Source organism: Eptesicus fuscus, chromosome 4, assembly GCF_027574615.1.
Source record: "Eptesicus fuscus isolate TK198812 chromosome 4, DD_ASM_mEF_20220401, whole genome shotgun sequence".
Classification (NCBI taxonomy): Eukaryota; Metazoa; Chordata; class Mammalia; order Chiroptera; family Vespertilionidae; genus Eptesicus; species Eptesicus fuscus.
In genome coordinates, this window is record NC_072476.1 from 106964969 (window position 1) to 106984854 (window position 19886).

At 48.4% G+C, this 19886-nt stretch overlaps 1 protein-coding gene across 2 annotated transcripts in view; it reads right to left on the bottom strand.

The window, feature by feature from the left end:
• The window catches only part of WDR70 (WD repeat domain 70), a 173354-nt gene that overhangs the window by 12480 nt on the left and 140988 nt on the right, over positions 1–19886 (bottom strand). For both annotated transcript variants that reach the window (XM_008155589.3, XM_054715315.1), the window contains exons 14-16: positions 5232–5332; positions 3621–3700; positions 1536–1652 (exon numbers count right to left, since the gene is read on the bottom strand). In XM_008155589.3, coding sequence (XP_008153811.1) covers positions 1536–1652; positions 3621–3700; positions 5232–5332 — 298 coding nt within the window. The remainder of the gene's footprint in view (positions 1–1535; positions 1653–3620; positions 3701–5231; positions 5333–19886) is intronic.

Here is a 19886-nt window from a genome sequence, read left to right on the forward strand (position 1 = left end):
TAATTTACATAATGATAGGATGTTGGAAGAATTACAAGTAGTTTGCCATGTATATACCTTAAAAAATTCCTCCGGTATGATCATTTGGAATTCAATTAATAAAAGTAACCAGTATTTGTTAGATGCTATTGTCGTTTTGAACAAACCTATCTTAGGGCTTCCCATCTCCCAAAGGCCCTCGCAGGGGAGAAAACAAGCAAGCTGAGCGCACTGACTCGGTAGTTCACTCACTGCTCTGGGAGACAGCAAGCTTCCAGGCAGGGGCTTCCTTCCCTGTAAGTCCCCAACATGCCTGACAGTCAAAACGCAGGAAGATTTAAAAAAAAAAAAAATGAAAAGCCAAACAGCACTAAAAGACTGATTTAGAGTGAGGTGGTTGCGGGGTCTTTAGGAAGAAATGAATCCGATTGGGGAAAGCTCAGAAGAGAGAGAAGGTTATTTTCGATGAGCAGAATGGGCTAAGTACAAATACAGAAAGGGAAATGCACTGGGCATTGGGGGGCAGGAGCGAACCAACAGCCAGCTCAGAGGCTCGGGGAGGAGAGGAGTGAGGCGCAGAGCTCAGAAGAGTTTGGGTCAGACTATTGAGAACTTCCAATCTCTGGAAATGCAGCTGGCGGTGGGAAGCTTGGGAAGACCTGGGCAGCAGCCACGGGAACGCTGGAGGAGCTGGGAGTGACAGCTGGTGTGAGGAGCATGCAGGCGAGGTGGGGAGGAGGGCGGGGGACGGAGATAAGGTGCCGAGTTCGTCAGAAGCGTTTGTCAGTAATCTAGGCCCTACTATTTCGGAACTTTGATTAGGATGGCAGCAGAGAAAACTTTGCTAAAAAGTGAGACCAATATGTGGTATGTGTTCAGTGCTGAAGGGACAGGCCAAACAGATGTGGGTCCACAACTCGGGTTCAGATGAATGAACAAGTCAAAAGCTGTAGGCTTGTGAGCCTGGGACGGAAGGAAACTCCACGGGGGTGACAGAAAGTGGGGTTCTGGTAAAGGCGTGTGCTGTACTGGGCCAAGGCTGCTTTGCTTCTTTCCGGCACAGACTTTGTTAAAACCTGTAAGGACTTTTATTCATCTCCCAGGGCAATGGGCAGCTCCATTTTACCAGCACGGAACTAAAATGATGGCCATTTTCTGCCGCATGTGAAACTTAACCCAGCCTGGATTCTGGTCAAAGTGCCCAATGGTGCATATTAAGCCAACGCTGAGAGCCACGGTTTTAGCAGTGGGTTCCCAGGAGCCCCAGAGTTCCACCGAGGTCACCTCCAGGGCTCAAGTTAGAAACCGAGCTGACAGGCCCCGGGCTTCCTCTCCACTTCTGCATCGCAGCGCCATCCTGTCAGCTATGTGCACTGGAATTCTGCATCCTGTATCTAAGCAAAAGCTTCTGATGCTAGCAAGAAAATGTCTGAAAACACCTATTTAGTCAATCTCTCTGAAGACAAAGAAGCATCCCGGCCCCAAGGATGGACCCGATTCTCCAGCCTCTCCCCCGTGCTGCGCCCACCCCTCTGCGGGCCACGCCGAGCAGTCACCTGGGCCCGCCACAGGAGGCTCGGGCTTGTGGGACTTCAGGGGGTCCAGTCTGTCCTTCTCCAGCTGCTTCCTGGTGCTCCGCTGGCGGGGCTCACGGAACATCGGCAAGGCGTGAGCTACGAGAAGTCACATTTGAAAAATTTCATTATAATAATAAGCCTTCCACCCAAAGACATAGCTAGGGCATGACTAACCGAAAGATGAAATGGAAGTCATAATGACAGCCTTCCTCTAATAACAAAAGACAGTCTTACTGTAACCAATTAACCAATTCTGTTGGAGACCAGACTCTTGTTCACCTCTCCTGGCAACCAATGGCACGCAGGAAATGGCCAGAGACTGTCACGGAAACACTGGTGAGGCTCCCCGATTCCCAAGCCCTGGGGGGCAGTCAGACCTAATTTCTGTGGTTTGGAGAAGACACACTGTAATGGGGCCGCCTCTTTTCCCTGACGGGCCTGCATGTGCATCCTGCCAACAGCCTGCCGCCAGCCCCGAGGTCTCCTCAGATGCCTCAGAGGCACTGGAATCACTTCACACGTTTCTGAAATGTGACCACCTCTCAGGAGGAGCTGACGACACTGAGTGGCCGGAAGGGAGGGGCACTTGTCCCACTGAAACTGGGATAAAGGTTGCCCGAAGGCAGGGGGTGCCCGGCTCTCCTGCCGTGGCAACTGGATGGGCATTATTCCTACATCTCTGTGGGGCAAAGCCAAACAATAAAAATCAAAGCAGTGCTTGTCCAATTACGGTTGTGAGTTTACTCAGTGTCAGAATTAAATTTCAGAACATAAAAGAGCATATGGATTTAAAAGGGAAACGGATATTCTGGGGGAGAGGGAGAACATCTGGGAGGTGGGGGAATAAAATATCTTTTTTGAACAGAAAAAGCACCTGAATTATTTCTTTGGATGCTTCCGTGCAGATTAAAACCTCCTTACAAGGGAAAATTGTCCCCAGAGGACTGGGAGAGGCAGGTAGAGGAATAACAGGAATTTAAAAGGAGCTTATAATATGAATAACAGAAATGTCTGCACCACCTTCACATGCTCCTAGTACCCGCCCCCCTCCCCGCCCGCCTCCACTCCAGCACCTGGGCCTGGGCCGTATCACGCGCTGGTGAAACAGGCAGCAGAGTCCGGGGAGCTCAGGGACACAGCGCCGTCCCTGTTGGGCAACACGGCACGCAGTATTTTTAGGAGGGGAACATAGCTTTTCACTTCAAACGGCTGGAGGAATTTAAGCAGGCCGCATGCAGTTACATGAGCCAGACTTTATGACCCGACTTTAACACTTCTAGTCCTGCAAGAAGTGTCGTGGGATCCCTTCGCGACCACAAGTTCTAAGGGAGCTGGTCTCACAGGAGGCCCCCATGGGAGAGCCCAGCAGTGCAGCGCCCCTGGGCTTAGAGGAGAGCGGGTAAGTCCACAGGGGCTTCCGCCCAGGACAAGTGCTACAGCATCCGAGGCTGCCTTCCTGGCCGCCGCCTAGGACCGGCCTGAGACTGAGGCTCTGGGGACACAGAATTCTGCCCGACGGACAAGGCTGTGTGGCAAACCCAGAGGAGCTGCTGTCCCGGGGATTTCTGAACAGACCCCAGGTAGTTAGCCTTCCATCTCAGTGCCTCTGGGCCGGGCGGTGGCAGGTCACAGAACTGCAGAGGGAGGTGGGAGAGAGCCTCCACGCGGCCTCCTCCCTCCCCTGATAAAGCTGTTGTCCAGCATCACATGGCCGGTCAGTAATTGAACTGGACGCGCCAGCTCCCCTGATTCCAGGACCAGCACTCTTTCTTGTTTATTCTTAGAACAGATTGTTATTCTTTAAAAGGCTGCTACAGAGTAATGCATTAGGCTCCAACAGGCTTTTCCGTTTGGGGTTGAAAGTTACATAAAATGACTCCGTTTCCGTGATGAGTCACAGAAGCCCAGGGTTAGCGGCTCCCCGGCCGCAGTCCTGTCCACATGCACGGGCGCACTGGTGGCATCCGCCTGAGCTCCGAGGGCTTCTCCTGCCTCCAGAGCCACGAGATCAGCACCGCACTGGAGCAGAGAGAGTGGATGTGAAGAGACCAGCTAACAACTTACGGGTGATGATGTAGTCCTGGGTCAGAGTCTCGGCTTGCTTCGCCTTCCGCTGGGTTTTGACCACACATAACTTTGCTCCCCTGGGGAGGGTAAAGGCACAGTGTTTTCTTTACTTGGTCTCAGAAACAGAAAGCACATGTAGAAAGCATCAGACACTTTCAGGAGCACACTGTGTGCACCGTCTCACCACGCCCTTGACTTTCTCGAGGATGTGACAGATGGAGCCCCGTGATCAGAGACCGACCGTAAGGAAAGCAAGTCTGCTGTCAGTGGTTACTAGGGAGGGAAAGGGATGGAGAGGTAACTGGGCAGCAGAAGGCTGGTTTAAACATGTACAGAAATAACCTACCATGAAAACCTTCAGGAGACAGTAATAACGTTAATCAGCCTTTTCACCCTAAAGGTCGGAGGGTTCAAATGTTCGTTTAAGTCCCAGATGAAAGCAGTCTGGGTGGTCTAGACCCTGAGTGGCATTTGGACGCATCTCAGATACAGGAGTGTGAGCGTCAGGCGCTGAGCTGGCTGGGCAGCGCTGCCAGGGGCTAAGCACAAGAATGCGGGGGATGAACCAAAAGTGTGCTCAGGACACCTCCTTCTCCTTAGCAGCACGAGCCAACCACTCGGGAGAGGCAGACACCAGCCATTTCCTAAAGATCCCGAAGGCAGTGCTCCCCACACGGGCGCTAGCAAATGGGGCTCATCGTCTTCTCAAGTGGACCGGACTCCCTCTCAACCGAGTTATATTAGCATTGTCAAATTCTTTATGAAAAACAAAATCCTACTTGTTCTGAAACACCACAATATGTACCTTTATTTTCTAGGACAAAGGTTCCAACCCTAGTCCAGAAAGTCCTGAAGAAGACAAGACTGTCTGCTTCCACTCAGAGCCCAATTATGGCCAATGAAGACTCATTAGCAAAGGGTGTGGGACCTCAAGGCAGGTCTATGGGGGACTCCAGTGACATGAGCATGAATTTTAATACTCGCTAACCAGGCTTACTCTCCAGAAAGAACCATTCAGTCAGAGAGAAGCAAAACCATCCTTTTCCATGTCCATCCATGTCCATCTTTGTGCCCCAGGAAAATGGGAGTGGACCGACTGGGCTTTAGCGAAGTTCTCTGGTGTGCTTACGTTGGGCATCTGGGGTGAGCCTGGGGTTGGAAGGCGGAAGTCTGTGCTGTCCCCTTCTGCTGGCAGGGAACCACCCTTCTGTCTTATAAAAGGCCAGATAGAGAGGGAACAAAGCAGACTGGCCGGCCCCATTTCCTGTAAGTGGTCAGCTCCCTGCCCTGTTGATCCCCTACATGCATCACTGCTAATGCCACTGTCCAGGGTGGTATGTAGAGTGAGCCGGCCTCCCCCTGCACTCAGCATTTCAGCTAAAGAACTGCAAATCCCCAGAACACTTTCACTTTGAATTCTGTCTGGATCAAGGGTGATACCCAAATCCTCTAAAGCACAATGCTAAAAGTCTGAGGCTTTGCTCTGTGCCAGCTGCATTTTCTGAAAGGGTGGGTCCCCATCAAAGGAGGAATAAATGAAAGCAGGTGAAACGAAGGCCCTCCCCCAGTTGTTGTCATCCATCTACAACAGGCAACGCTGCTGAATACCTCTGACTCTTGTTGGGGTCATAGTAGACTTTCGCCAGCCCGTTTCCAGTTCCCACCATGATCTGGTTCAGCTTTGGATGCCACAGGCAGCGGACCACACTCTGAAAAGGAGAGGCAAGGTGATCAGCTACAGATGGAAAAATCCTGCTGGTACTCCCATGGCCAGTGTACTAAATAGACTCTCAACCTAGTGGCTGCCTCTGTATCTTTTAGGACATTTTCTTCCAATCCTAAGGTATTCCTGAGGTCCATTTCCATTCCAACACCTATTATCTGTGTGACACCTAGTAACGTAAGGAAGATGTTCCCTCCCGAACAGCCCTGACACCACAGCGCTGGGCTTCCCCGCTCCACTGCCACAAGAGGCTGGCATCTTGGAAAGCTCATCACAGAACTCAGTCCTGCGGCCTCGGGCGCAGTTAGAGCTCCGAGTTCAATGCTTGGGCACGCTCAGTGCGTCCCTGGACAGCAGCCTGCGACCAGGTGGTTATTGTTTTTGGTTCACAGGCTCCAGATCTCATAAAGCTTTCTCAGGGACAGCACATACTTGCAGGCATTGAAGAACACCTCCCTGTGTGTGAGATAAACCAGAGGACAATAGCAGAAGGAAAGCAGAGGCGCAGAACACGGACTTGACATGAACCTAAATGAAAAGCTGTTTCAGAGGAGGCTCCGTGGAAGCTCTGATCCCTGAATCCATGGCTGTGAGGGCAGTGAGCGGTGCTCTGGGTCAGAAAGAAGCTCGAGTTCTCAGTGAGAGCCACAACCTGATTTTAATTTCTGTCTGCAGTGAGAGAGCACAGGTGGGAGGACCTGCAGTGAGAGGGCACAGGTGGGAGGACCTGCAGTGAGAGGGCACAGGTGGGAGGACCTGCAGTGAGAGGGCACAGGTGGGAGGACCTGCAGTGAGAGAGCACAGGTGGGAGGGCCTGCAGTGGGAGGGCACAGGTGGGAGGGCCTGCAGTGAGAGAGCCTGCAGTGAGAGGGCACAGGTGGGAGGGCCTGCAGTGAGAGAGCACAGGTGGGAGGGCCTGCAGTGGGAGGGCCTGCAGTGAGAGGGCACAGGTAGGAGGGACTGCAGTGAGAGGGCACAGGTAGGAGGGCCTGCAGTGAGAGGGCACAGGTGGGAGGGCCTGCAGTGAGAGGGCACAGGTGGGAGGGCCTGCAGTGGGAGGGCCTGCAGTGAGAGGGCACAGGTGGGAGGACCTGCAGTGAGAGAGCACAGGTGGGAGGGCCTGCAGTGGGAGGGCCTGCAGTGAGAGGGCACAGGTAGGAGGGACTGCAGTGAGAGGGCACAGGTGGGAGGGCCTGCAGTGAGAGAGCACAGGTGGGAGGGCCTGCAGTGAGAGGGCACAGGTGGGAGGGCCTGCAGTGGGAGGGCCTGCAGTGAGAGGGCACAGGTAGGAGGGACTGCAGTGAGAGGGCACAGGTGGGAGGGACTGCAGTGGGAGGGCACAGGTGGGAGGGCCTGCAGTGGGAGGGCCTGCAGTGAGAGGGCACAGGTAGGAGGGACTGCAGTGAGAGGGCACAGGTGGGAGGGCCTGCAGTGAGAGGGCACAGGTGGGAGGGACTGCAGTGAGAGGGCACAGGTGGGAGGGCCTGCAGTGAGAGGGCACAGGTGGGAGGGCCTGCAGTGAGAGGGCACAGGTGGGAGGGCCTGCAGTGAGAGGGCACAGGTGGGAGGGACTGCAGTGAGAGGGCACAGGTGGGAGGGACTGCAGTGAGAGGGCACAGGTGGGAGGGCCTGCAGTGAGAGGGCACAGGTGGGAGGGACTGCAGTGAGAGGGCACAGGTGGGAGGGCCTGCAGTGGGAGGGCCTGCAGTGAGAGGGCACAGGTGGGAGGGACTTCAGTGGGAGGGCACAGGTGGGAGGGTGGCAGGGATAGGATTAAGGGGAAAAGGATGAAGCAGAAGTTGATAGGAACAAACAGCACAAGCTAGGTCCTGCAGATCCCACTGGGAAGGGACAGGAAGTTGAGTGGAAACCTCAATTCAACGTTTATTAACAACTTATGCACCAAGCAATGTGCAAGGACCAAGGCAGAAAAGGTACATTAGGTGCTGCCGTTTTACATTCTAATAGTGAAATGAAAACCATGGAATTTCTTTCTACTAGGTCTACCTTGGCTTGATCTTTGATATATAAGTCCTTAATATGTATATTATCCTCTCTAATAAAATGGTAATATGCAAATTAACCATCACTCCACTACATAAGCCACGCCCATCAGCCAAGCCATGCCCATCAGCCAATCAGGTCGAGTATGCAAATTAACCCCAATCCAAGATGGCTACAGCCACAGAGAGCAAGGTTTCCCAGGTAACAGAGGAAGCCAAGCTTTCCATAGCTGTTGCAGGCCTAAGCCTCCACTCAAGCTACAAAGTTTCAATTATAGAAGGTAAACAAATTCAAACAGAAATGGCGTCAGAATGGAGCTTGAGAGAGCAGGCCAGGGTTGCCACCGGCAAAAGGGGAAGCAAAGCTTTCCACACACCCTGGCTGGGCCCACCTGCTTAAGGCAACAAAGTTTAAATTATAACCCCAACACAAATGGCTGCGGCCTCAGAGGGAGCCCCAGGCTTGGCTCCACTCCAGGCTACAAAGTTTCAACTGTAGAAGGAAAATAAATTCCAGATACCAGGGCCTCCCCTTGGGTTGCCAGGGGGCGTGGACGGTCTGCAAACCACCACAGGCCCCTCGCTCAGGCCACCCCACACCCCAAGGGAATCCCCACCCTTATCTGTGACACCCTTCAGGGCAAACCAGCTGGCCCCCACCCCTGTACCAGGCCTCTATCCTATCTAATAAAAGAGTAATATACAGATTGATCATCACTGCAACACACAATATAGCTGCCCCATGTGGTCAAAGATCCTGCTCCCATGTGGACACAAGATGACCACTACAAGATGGCCAGCAGGAGAGGGCAGTTGGGAGGCACCCAGCCTGCAAGGGAGGACAGTTGTGAGGGACCAGGCCTGCAAGAGAGGGAAGTTGAGAGGGACCAGGCTTGCAAGGGAGGGCAGTTGGAGGTGATCAACCCTGCGGGAGAGGGCAGTTAGGGGTGACCAGGCTGGCAGAGGAGGGAAGTTGGGGGCAAACAGGCTGGCAGGGGAGCAGTTAAGCATCAACCAGGCTGGCAGCGGAGTGGTTTGGGGGTGATCAGGCTGGCAGGCAGAAGTGGTTACGGGGCAATCAGGAAGGCAGGAAGGCAAGCAGTTGGGAGCCAGCAGTCCTGGATTGTGAGAGGGATGTCCGACTGCCCGTTTAGGCCCGATCCCAGGATCGGGCCTAAACGGGCAGTCGGACATCCCTCCAGGAGTCCCAGATTGGAGAGGGTACAGGCTGGGCTGAGGGACAACCCCCCACCGTGCACGAATTTCGTGCACCGGGCTTCTAGTATCTACATAATATTCACACTTACAATAGTGAGTCACTATTAACCCTTTGCACTCGCTTGCTTTTTTCTCGATTCCTTTATTCTACTCGGGACTTAATTTTTTAAATACCCCAGACTTTACAAAGTGCGGCAGTAGAATAAAAAACTGGAGTTTCTTTTCATACATACTTATTTATTTGGATTTTTTTATATTTCAAATTATTGATACATTCAAAGAGTAATTTTAATCTCGATATCTGAGTGCAAAAGGTTAACAGAAAAACTTGAAAAATCATAAACCATAAAATCACCTAGAGCTTGACTTTTTGGGGAGGGTTGTCATTGTTGTATACATAGTTTTGTACATAGGCTTGTGGAACATACATTAAAATGTATGTGTATATAAAAATCACATTTTTCCTAGTAAAATTATGCCTGGTTGTTAAGATGGAATTAAATATATCAGTAGCTCAGGGTCTGCAAAGTAGCTCCACTACTGAGACTAATTTGAGAACAGTGGAAATTTCCGGTGGTCACGACCAGGCACACGGAAGCATGAGAAGAGTCACAAACATAGTTTCATAGCCCCTGTCGAGCATACTAGTAAGTTCAGCCAAGCCAACATTCACCTCCTTCCGGTCTTTGCTTAGATGGCATTGCTACCCGACCACCCTATTGAGCACTGCACCCCGATTCCCCTGACTCCGAGCTTTCTGTTTTCACAGCGTGCATCACCTTTTAACATAGTGTATAATGTATTGTGAGTTATGCTTATCCTCCTGCCTTCTGCACTAGAACACATGTCCACACAGGTAGAGATCTTGGTCTGTTTGGTGTGGCAATGTATGCCAAGTATCTGGTGCTCAATAAATTTTTGCTGAAGAAATGAATCAAAAGTTACAGTTCACCGAAGCCTAAATGGATAGCTTTGCTAAGTGGAGTTGGAGATGACTTTCAAGTTAAAATATTACCACTTATAAGGAATCATTTTCTTTCTCCTGGCCATTATTATACTCAAGTATGCCACAACTGCAGTGGGGTCGGTTCTCCCGTTGTGGTCCTAAAAAGAGGGAAGAGCATGAACCAGAGAGCAAGAGAGGAGAGTGAGAGGGACTGTCAAGAGCCTTCAGAACCTCGGCCACTCACAAACAGTCCCGGGACAATCGTAAGGATCTAGTACTCAAGTTCTCTCCCTTCCTTGTTTCTCTAGAAGTCTGGCTAAGCATCTAAGATTACCGGTTTTCAAATATGTTTTCAAGTGAGCAGGGTGCAGAATTGGAAACGATCCACAATGTAGGCCTGGGAAATTCCAAGACACCCAGCCAAACAGGCAGTGTGCAGGTCGCTGTTCCTCTCCCTCCGCGCCGCGGGTGTAAATGTTAGAGGCCACGGCCCAGGCCAACAGACCAACGTCTGACTGCTTTCCAGGGAGGCCCCACTTGGACGCTGCACCTCTTCTCCTGTTCACAGCTTCCCTCAGAGCTCGCAGAGACACACATGGCTGGCCAGCACATTTACACCCCTTTCACACGGAAGCAAGGAGCAGGCAAACAAGCGCCCTTGTACTAACCAGTCATTCAGAGCCCATCCATCCACTGTGGCAACGAGTCCCCAGGGCAGCCGACGGGGGCTCTGAGCAGCCAGACTTAGGCAAGGGATACTTAGGGCTCAATTACCCTAAGCCTGGTTATTAATCAAATACTACAGGGATTCCAGAACGTGGAATGGAGAAACAGAATTCAAAGTCAAAGGTTGGGTGGGCCTTTTTTGTTTATTAATATTTATTGTGCGTGTTTAGCTAACCTTCAGAAACTTTGCAGCTAATGCGGCCCCGCACTTTGTCCTGTCAAGGAAATGCATCTTATAGCAGAGAGCTGGCCATCTGCCAACCCAAACAATCCCCGAGACGGCGCGAGGCTGGGAGCGAGCAGAGCTGCCACGCTGCTCACTTGTCAAACATACATGCCGGGCTTTCCTTCACAACAACGGGACACGTGCCTGCTAGAAGCCCGAGGAGCCATCCGAAGACGGATGAGCTACGACTACTTGAAAGAGTGCATTCCCTCGATCAACCACCCACCCACCCACCTGCCTCCAGCCTCTGTTCTGGAAGAGGCGCTTCTGTGGCTGCGGGCTCACACTCAGGCGGTCAGACCTACCGGCCATGCGGCAGGTGGAGAACACATCTGCATCGAAGGACCAGAGAAGAGAGGCGTGAGGGGTCTACAAGGATCAGAGCGAAAGCCTTCACGTCATACCGCGAGCTTCAAATGGCAGCAGACACTGTCATGCAAAGAACTCGATTTTGAAATGAGTCTGCATATTTCACAACTACTTTCACGATTTGCTTAACTACATTGATAAAGCATTTTGTCAATTTCATCTAGTTCATCTTAGGAAAACATGTGGGAACATTAATGGCTTCCCCTAGCTGCTCAAGCTAAACTTCACTATAGCATAAAATTCGATTTTGTCTTTTAAATCAAAGCCTACTTTCATTTTCGTGTTATAAACTGGCAGTGCACAATAGTCCCGATCTGTCCCCAGAGTACTTAGCTCTGCGGCAGCCACGGAGTTAGACGCTACCTGGAGCTGGAAATCGTAAGCAAGATGACAAGGAGTTCCAGACTTTAATGTGCTCAACACAGGTCTTTCTTCCCTGCAGAGACCATAGGAAGAGGGTGGGCAGGGGAGAAGGGACGCCGGGTATGAACGGCAGTGTCCAAACGCCCCGACAGGGATTCCGGAGTTAGCCCTGAACACGAGTGAAAGGCCATGAAAAATTCCAAATAATTTACTTCTGTGGTTTTGGGGTTTACCTTAAGTGAAATTGTGGAAGCAAATAAGGAGAGGAGAAGGAAGCCAATGAGAGAAAGAAACTTACATTTTAGGACATGTGGGAAGAGAACTAGGTATCTGGAATTTTATCTTCTTTAAAGTAACGGAATCCTCACAACAACACTACAAAATTAGTAAACTTATTTCCATTTCACAAGAAAAAAACGGAGGTTTGTCGAAGGGTGGGTAACTTGCCCAAGGTCACGACCTTGTACAGAGAGCAGCTGGGAGAAGCAGGGAAGTTTTTCCAAGTCTAATGCTTGTTCCCTCGCACGACCTAATTATGCAAAGTCCTATTTCAGAAGATGGGGAGGAGGGGATGTCGGAGGTTTTATATGCTTTCCAAACCGACCTAACCCAGAAGCAGAAATCTTAGCAAGTTTATGCTAAAAAGCAGATGGTATTACTAAAACCATAAAGGAAAAAGCCCACCACTGCCCGGTTCACAAATGTTTCTGTGAAAGAAACCAACGCCTGCGGAACATCTCAGGCGTCTGCAACGCACGCATCCAAACAGCGCCCCACTCCACCGCCCGGCTGAGAAGACGGCACCCTTCCTAATTCCCTATCTGCGGCACGACGATGATGAAGGCCCACTTCCTGATCCTCCCCAGCTGCTGACCCGCACTGTAAACCAAGCTGCAGCTGGCTTTTCCTGTTTGTTTCTGTCAGTAAGTCCAAGAATGGATAGGCGCACTCAGGGATCCCAGCGAGAACAAGCGTCTCAGGATTTTCAAATGAAGAGCCCGCACCTGTCTGTGGGGAGACTGTGGGGAGACTGCCGCCCTCTTGCAGCTTTGTTCAGGGGCGGCCCCCGTCATGGGCATCCTCAGGAACTAGCCAATACATCGGCATGGTCCTGTACGTGTGTGTTGATCCCCAAGGCGAAGAACACAGATCAAGATGTTGAGTCCAAAACAAATAAAAAGAGTCAGATGAAAATGGAAAAGTACTGGAGAAAGAACTGTCTTCCGATTTTCACAGGTTTACTTCACAGAGAAAGAAAACCAGCTTTCCACATTAAAATACTGAGCTGGGGAGGTGGAAGAGTGAGGTGGGGATTCTGTACACCTTCTCAGGCTTTGCCCCGGCCTCCCAAAGCCTCGCTCTTCCCAAACTTGGATTATCTTGCCGCATGCACAGGCCATGGGGCTGGGCCTCAGCCCTCTGAAGTTCAGGAAGCAAACGTGTGCGTGAGCTTCAGTCTGATAAACAAGACTCCTCAGCACCCACCTAAGCCCCACGAAGACAACCCTCGAATGGAAAGATCAAAGACAGACATCATCTGCTCTGCTCTGCTCTGCTCTCAGTGAGCTCGCACCTGTCCCACACTCCGCATACTCCAAGGAACTTCCAGCACAGGACCACACCTGTGGCAACTGTCACTGCTCGCTGGGAATCTTCTGTCTTCCCCTTCCCTGCCCCCCTAATCTCTGATCAACCAGACAGAAGGCCAAGGTGAAAAGGCAACAAGGCCAGAGCACTTTCATAAAAACCAAACACGGAAAAGCGTGGCTCCGCCCCTGCCAGAAATGTTGGTTCAGATACACAGATGACGCGTTTAGAAAACTGTCATCTAATTAGCAAATTAATTCTCATTGAGCCCCTAGGAAATGCATGTATTAAAATCAGTTCATTTACAGCTTATGCTCTAAAATGAAGGTAACCACTAAAGCAGCAGGAATCTGGAATCTGGTAGTTGTCCTTGGCACTAAATGAATCACATCTGCATCTGATAATAAACTCGCCTAAAGAATTTCATCACGAGAAAAAGTTCTCGGAGAAAATGGAAAGTCTCTTGGGTAAGAAAATTAAACACAATTTTCTTCATCTAATTGAAAACACTAAATTTTAGTCCAATCCTTGAAAAGAATTTATAAAGTCAAAAGCACAACTTATGGCTGAAGAAAATCTGGTAATTATTCTTATCAACGGCAGTGTGGGAGCAAGAAGCAAACCCGAGCCTGGAAGCTGGAGTCTACAGGGTGAGGGACACGGGTGGTGGGTCCCATAGGCACATGCCCAGAGGCCCCGCCCCACAGGGATCCACTCAGAATCGCTACTGGAAGCACATCCCAGCATCCAGCAGAGCTTCCCACTGTGGGCATGAGATGGGACGGGTGGCGGGTGTGCCGAGACCCGGAGCCCCAGGCCTGAGAGGGACCTGGGGGGCCAGAGCCTCAGGCAAGTCCCTGCCAGCAAAGAGCAGTCTTACCCGTGTGCATCACGTATGATCTACCCTGGGGACCGGGTGTGGAGAAGCTTGGGCAGCAATACCCAGCCCCTCTCTCAACCAAATCCACAGGAACCCAGGCCCTTTAGCCTTCTTCATTCATCAATCGTTAGAGATGGGCATAAAGACAAGAACCACAAATTCTTTGTGTATAGGAATAAACAGGCATAAGTGGATAGAACTACTCAATCCCTAACTTACTAGATGAGGAATATATGTGATCGGAGCTTGGAAGTCATTAAGTACGTAAGACAAAAAAAATACAGGAAAAGCTAAATCTTCAAAGCTGAGCTATACAGGATATATAAAGCGCTATTTATCTTAATAGAGTATAGGAAGAGATGTTTCACAGCTCATGCTCCTTTATTTAGCTCTTTGGGGGTCTCACAACCCCTCCTCATACAAGACACAGCATTACCTGTCACACCACAGAGGGAAAAACCACTCTCCGGGGAGATGTGTTAATTACAGACCTCTCTCCTCCCCACACTATATATAACAGTGAACTCTGGCCGGAGCTCTGCTAGAACAGCTGGGAAACTTATTACTGAAGATCATTCATCAGATTCAGGTTGGGAGAGGGAAAGTGTCACAGAAAACTCTACCAGACATACAGTCTTCTCATGGTCATCGCTCAGTGGGACGGAGCTGGGGTCAGGCAAGAGGGCACCGGTTATTACTGTATTATATGTTTATACAGCATATAAAGAACAGTGTGTCATTTTGAACACCTTCAAACATCTACAAAATCAAGCTCTCCTTCTTGATATGTTACAGAGGAGTCAAGTATGTTTCTCCTTCGGTGCTATATTATCTAGTGCCTGATTCTTCACCCAATTTTGGCATTCACAGCAATTATGGCTATTTAAGGAAATACAGATAAGTTCAAATATCAATTAAGTAAAACACCAAACTCTTGTGCAGAGAAGGGGAAAACAGTTTCTGTTTAACCAAAAGGGAAATGCTGACTTTTCTACTAGAAATGAAAGCAAAACAGTAAACAGAAAACATTTCTTTGAAACTCCTGGCAACCACCTGGCCAGTGTGGCTCAGTGGTTGAGCGTTGACCTATGAACTGGGAGGTTGTGGTTCAATTCCCAGTCAGGGCACATGCCCGAGTTGAGGGATCGATTCCCAGTAGGGGGTGTGAAGGAGGCAGCCAATCAATGATTCTCTCTCATCATTGATGTTTCTATGTCTCTCTCCCTCTCCCTTCCTCTCTGAAATCAATAAAAACATTAAAAAAGAAAGAAAGAAACTGCTGGCACCAAGAAGTAGTAGATGCCTTTTAACATAGGATGTTACAAGATTAAATGACACTAGAAAATGGATAAACTGCTCAACTGGACTAGCCCTCCTCCAGGCCTCATGCTCTGCCTTTGGTGATTTATGAAGCCTGAGGCATCAAGTGGGAACGTTCCTACCATGTAACTCCCCAAACGGGGCCGCGGTCAAACAGGTGATTACAGGAGAAGACATCTCCCTGTGGGTTCCGAGTCTGGATTCCGACAGCAAACAGGATGTCAAAGAAGAGAATGTTGATAGAGAATCAAAATAGCTGCACCTGAATTAAGTCTACTGGTTTACATAAATTTATGAGGTTTTTCTTTTTAAAAAGACTGGAGATGAGAACAGAAATGAAGTGATAAGTATATGAGAATTCTTCCTTCTAAGGAGGAACAGTGATCAGACTTTTGATAAAATATAGTGACAAATTCCAACAAATAATCTTTACTTCAAGGCAGAGTGTGTTCTACAAAATAGAGCCAGGGCACAGATCACATTCATCAACATTATAACAACCCAAACAAATTATATTCATTCGAGTTTTAAATTACTAGCATTTTAAGCATCCGCAGTAAATTTGTTTCCTCCGTGGGACTTGAAACAGGGCTATTTTTAGTAAGACTGAAAAAGGATCATCTCAAGTTTTAAAGAAGCAGACAAAATAAAACGTGCACTTATTTCATCAAATCTAAAAGAAAACATTTATACTCTGAAATACCAAATTAATTTTTGTAATCTATTAACAAAAAAAACAGAAACAAGAAAGGGTGATAGGGAATAGGCCATTACAGTAGGCACCAATAAGGACACACTAGAATAAAACAAAACAAGAGGTAAAGCAACATTAACAAAAACCTTTTCACCAAACACCTCCTATGTGCCACATGGTATGCTAAGTATTGGGAATAGAATGCCCTTACCACCCAAATGGCACCTAGGGGACCCTTACTCCAATTTGGTCACATCAGAATCTAGAAATGGTTGAGAAGAGAGCATCAAAGATAAGAGAAGGTGAGACAATATCCCACAAGGAAATGTTAAAGACAACGACAATACCAAGAACTAAGTGTGGTTCCTTTAGACAAGAGAAGACTGAACAGTAACTTTATAATCCTCAAGGAAACAGAGGAGGCTGACCAGCTGTTCTCCGAGTCCACGAGGACTAGAGTAAAGGACTCGGACTCTAAGGACGCGAGGCTAAAAGTAAAGGAGAAAAAGATCTGACAGTAAGGGCTTTCATAAACAGGAATAAGCTCTTTAGGTAAAATTTTCTGTGAAAAGTAAGCATAACCAGCCTGACCGGCGTGGCTCAGTGGTTGAATGTTGACCTATGAACCAGGAGGTCGTTGTTTGATTCCTGGTCAGGGCACATGCCCAGGTTGTGGGCTCAGTCCCAGTGTGGGGCGTGCAGGAGGCAGCCAATAGATGATTCTCTCTCATCACTGATGTTTCTCTCTCTCTCTCTCTCCCCCCCCACTCCCTTCCTCTCTGAAATCAATAAAATATACATATATATTTTAAAGTAAGCATAACCAGTAAACACAGATAATAGTGTGGTGAAGACCTGAGGTGGGATAGGGGCTGGGGGGAGGTGGGTAGAGAGGGGGGATTGGGAAACATCTGTAATACTGTCAACAATAATAAAAAAATAACAACAACAGTAAGCCTGATTTTCATGTTGGAGAGGTAGGCCGCAGTTCTCAGGTAGGCAAGAAGATAACACTGAGAAACTGAGCGAAGCAGGCCTGACGCCAGGCGGCCGCTCATTAAGCAACAGCCAGCAGCATTGCCTGCAATGAAAAGATGTCAAGAGAACACCCCTCCAGGGTGAGAGAGGAGACTCACTCCGGGATCAGCGACCTCATCCTACTCCCTGCACTAAGAAAGTCCCTGCAAATGTGCAGCACCGGCAGAGGCGCCGCCTCGGTACACTGCTGCCATGTGTACATTTCGCTGTAAGTTTTCCATCCCTGCTGTAAATCCCCCTGGCTCTGGGTGAGCCAGAGGAAAGACATTGCACGCAGTCTCTCCCTCCGAGGGCAGTTGTAACACCTGGACAAAAGGCATGGAGAACCTACTAGAGGGCTCTGAGAAGCAAACAGTAGCAGGTAGATTGGGGAATTCGTTCAGAATTCACAGTGCCACTAAGCGGCAGGGAGTTAACCATTTCCCCCACTCTGGCGCTCCACACCCTCACACCCCCAAAATCTGTGATGAACAAAACATCAAAATTTTAAATAAAGACAAGACCAGATCAACTGATTTTTTTCTTTTGTCTCAGGCCTTAATGCAGCTTGGCACAGCACTGCTAAAATGTCCTTTATCTTAATTACTGATATTTTTGGCACCTTCTTAAATTTTGTTCTTGGACCTGACCCTCATCCTGGCCCTGCCTCAGCTGTATCTCACTCTATTACACAAAAAATTAGCTCAAAATGGACCACAGCTAAGTGTAAAACATAAAACTTTTAGAAGAAAACTAAGAAAATCTGTGTGGCCTGGGTCTGTCAAGGAGTTCTTAGATGCAACACCAAAGTACATTCTATAAAATAAAAAAACTGATAAGTTAGACTTTATCAAAATTAAAATCCTCTGCTTTATAAAACACACTATTAAGAAAAAGTGGGGGGAAAAACAAGCAACAGAGTGGGAGAAAATATTTTTAAATCATATATTTGGCCAAAAAAAATGTTGGCACATAGAATATATAAAAGGCTCTCAAAACTTAACAGTAAGAAAGCATACAACCTGACTTTAAAATGGTCAAAAAATCGGAATAGGTACTTTACCAAACAAGACATAAAAATGGAAAATGAATCCATGAAGATATTCAGCATCATGAGCCATTAGGAAAATGCAAATTACAACCATGATGAGATCCTGCACCACACATATTAGAACATATAAAGTTCAAAATGCCAACAACAGTATGAAATGCTGGTGAGGATGCGGAGAAAATGGAAAATGCATGTGCTGTGGGTGAGAATGTGAGATGTTATTGCTTCTCTGAAGACTGGCCTGGCATATTCCTAAAAAAATAAACATGCACTCGCCATATGACCAGCCAGCCTACTCTTAGGTGCTTATGAAAACTTATGATCATTAATATATATATATATTATTATATATAATTAATTATTATATATAATAATTATATATAATAAATAAATAATAATAAATATATATATATAATTAATATGTATATATCCTACCTAATAAAATAGTAATATGCAAATTGACCGCACCTTCGCTTCGCCCAAGCCACGCCCACCCGCCAAAGCCACACCCACCAGCCAATCAGGGCGAGTATGAAAATTACCCAACAAAGATGGCAGTTAATTTGCATACACTGAGAGAGGGAGGAATGAAGACTGAAGACAACTTAGAAGGAAGAGGGAGAAAAAGCGGAAAGCAAGGTGGCTGCCAGAGGGAAAGCCCGGGCGGGGCGGGGAGGGGCGGAGCGGGGTGGAACAGGGTGGAGCGGGGCGGGCGGCAGTGGCGAGCGGGTGCAGGCGCGGTGGCCGTAAACTTTACGGCCGCAACAGCCGCTTGCAGGATCTTTCTGCAAATGGGCTACTAGTATATATATATATATATATATATATATATATATATATATATATATCAAAAACTGGGAATAATCAAATGTCCTTTAAGGTAAACAAACTGTGCTATACAGTGGGAAACTACTCAGCAATACGCTGTAGGAAACTACTGACTCACAGAAATGACCTGGATGGGTCTCAAAGGCATTCATTCATTCGGCAGAAAGAAGGCGGTCTGAGAAGGTTACGTCCTGTATGAGGGCACTTACAAGATGCTCCTGAGAAGGCAACACTACAGGGATGGAGAACAGATCAGTGAGTGCCGGGGTGGGAGTGGGGCGGGGGGACGGGTGAGAGTGTGACTAGAGGGGGAGCAGAAAGATGCGTATGGGGGTGAGGGAACGCCTTCCATCCTGATTGTGTCGATGGGGCTCTGAGCCTCTACTTGTATCAAAGGCACAGAACTGTACACTGTAAAAAGAGATCAATTGTACTGTGTGATTTTTTTAAATAATAAGAAGGAATCAGCACTAAACTAGTTCCTGTCATTTTCCCCTAAAACAGTTTAAGACTTCATAAGGAAGGTATTAACAGTAAAGCATCATGAAATGGATGGTTTCTCTTCTCTCTGCTCTCATGTGCCTGCAGATGGGCACTCTACTGCCCCGGGACATCCATCACGTGACACCTTTAGGGGCATTGAGGACTGGCAGCCAGCCAGTCCCTGGGCACCGAGAAGCTTAGTCAGCAGGGTGGCCAGCTGGACTCCACTGAGCTCTGTTGTGTGTGCTGCTTGCTTCAGGAAACCTCAAGAAAGGGCTCAGGAACCCAAATCACAAAAGCAGCAAAAATGCAATGTTGTTTTTCATTTAGCCCAATGGCATCTCTCTTTTTCAGCGATGAAAGAAAATACGGTGCAGAAAGTAGTACTGACTGATCACCATGCTTCTTGACCGTAAGCACTGTCCTAGCAGTCATGCTGGAAGCTAGCTCTGGACCCGGGAAAGGGCAGTGCTAGAGAAATAACCATGTAACTGCTGTATGGGCAGAATTCCACTTAAAAGCCACCATCACCTACTTACTCCCAGGTTCCCTATCAAATATTCATACACCTCAGGATCCGAGGGTACAACCAGTGCTCACATACCCTGCCTTTCAGTTCTCAGGGAGCAAAAGCTCCCTATACCTATGATGCACTGTCTTACCGCTTCACTGAGGGAAAATACCTGTTTTATTACACATAAGTATGTTCATCAGGATCTATCTAGAATGTGCACTATTTAATCTTCCCAAGAAAGTAGATTACAGTAAAATTTCATCCAGCTGATATCTCTTTATTCAAAATAATACATAATTCAAAGCAACTGCTATT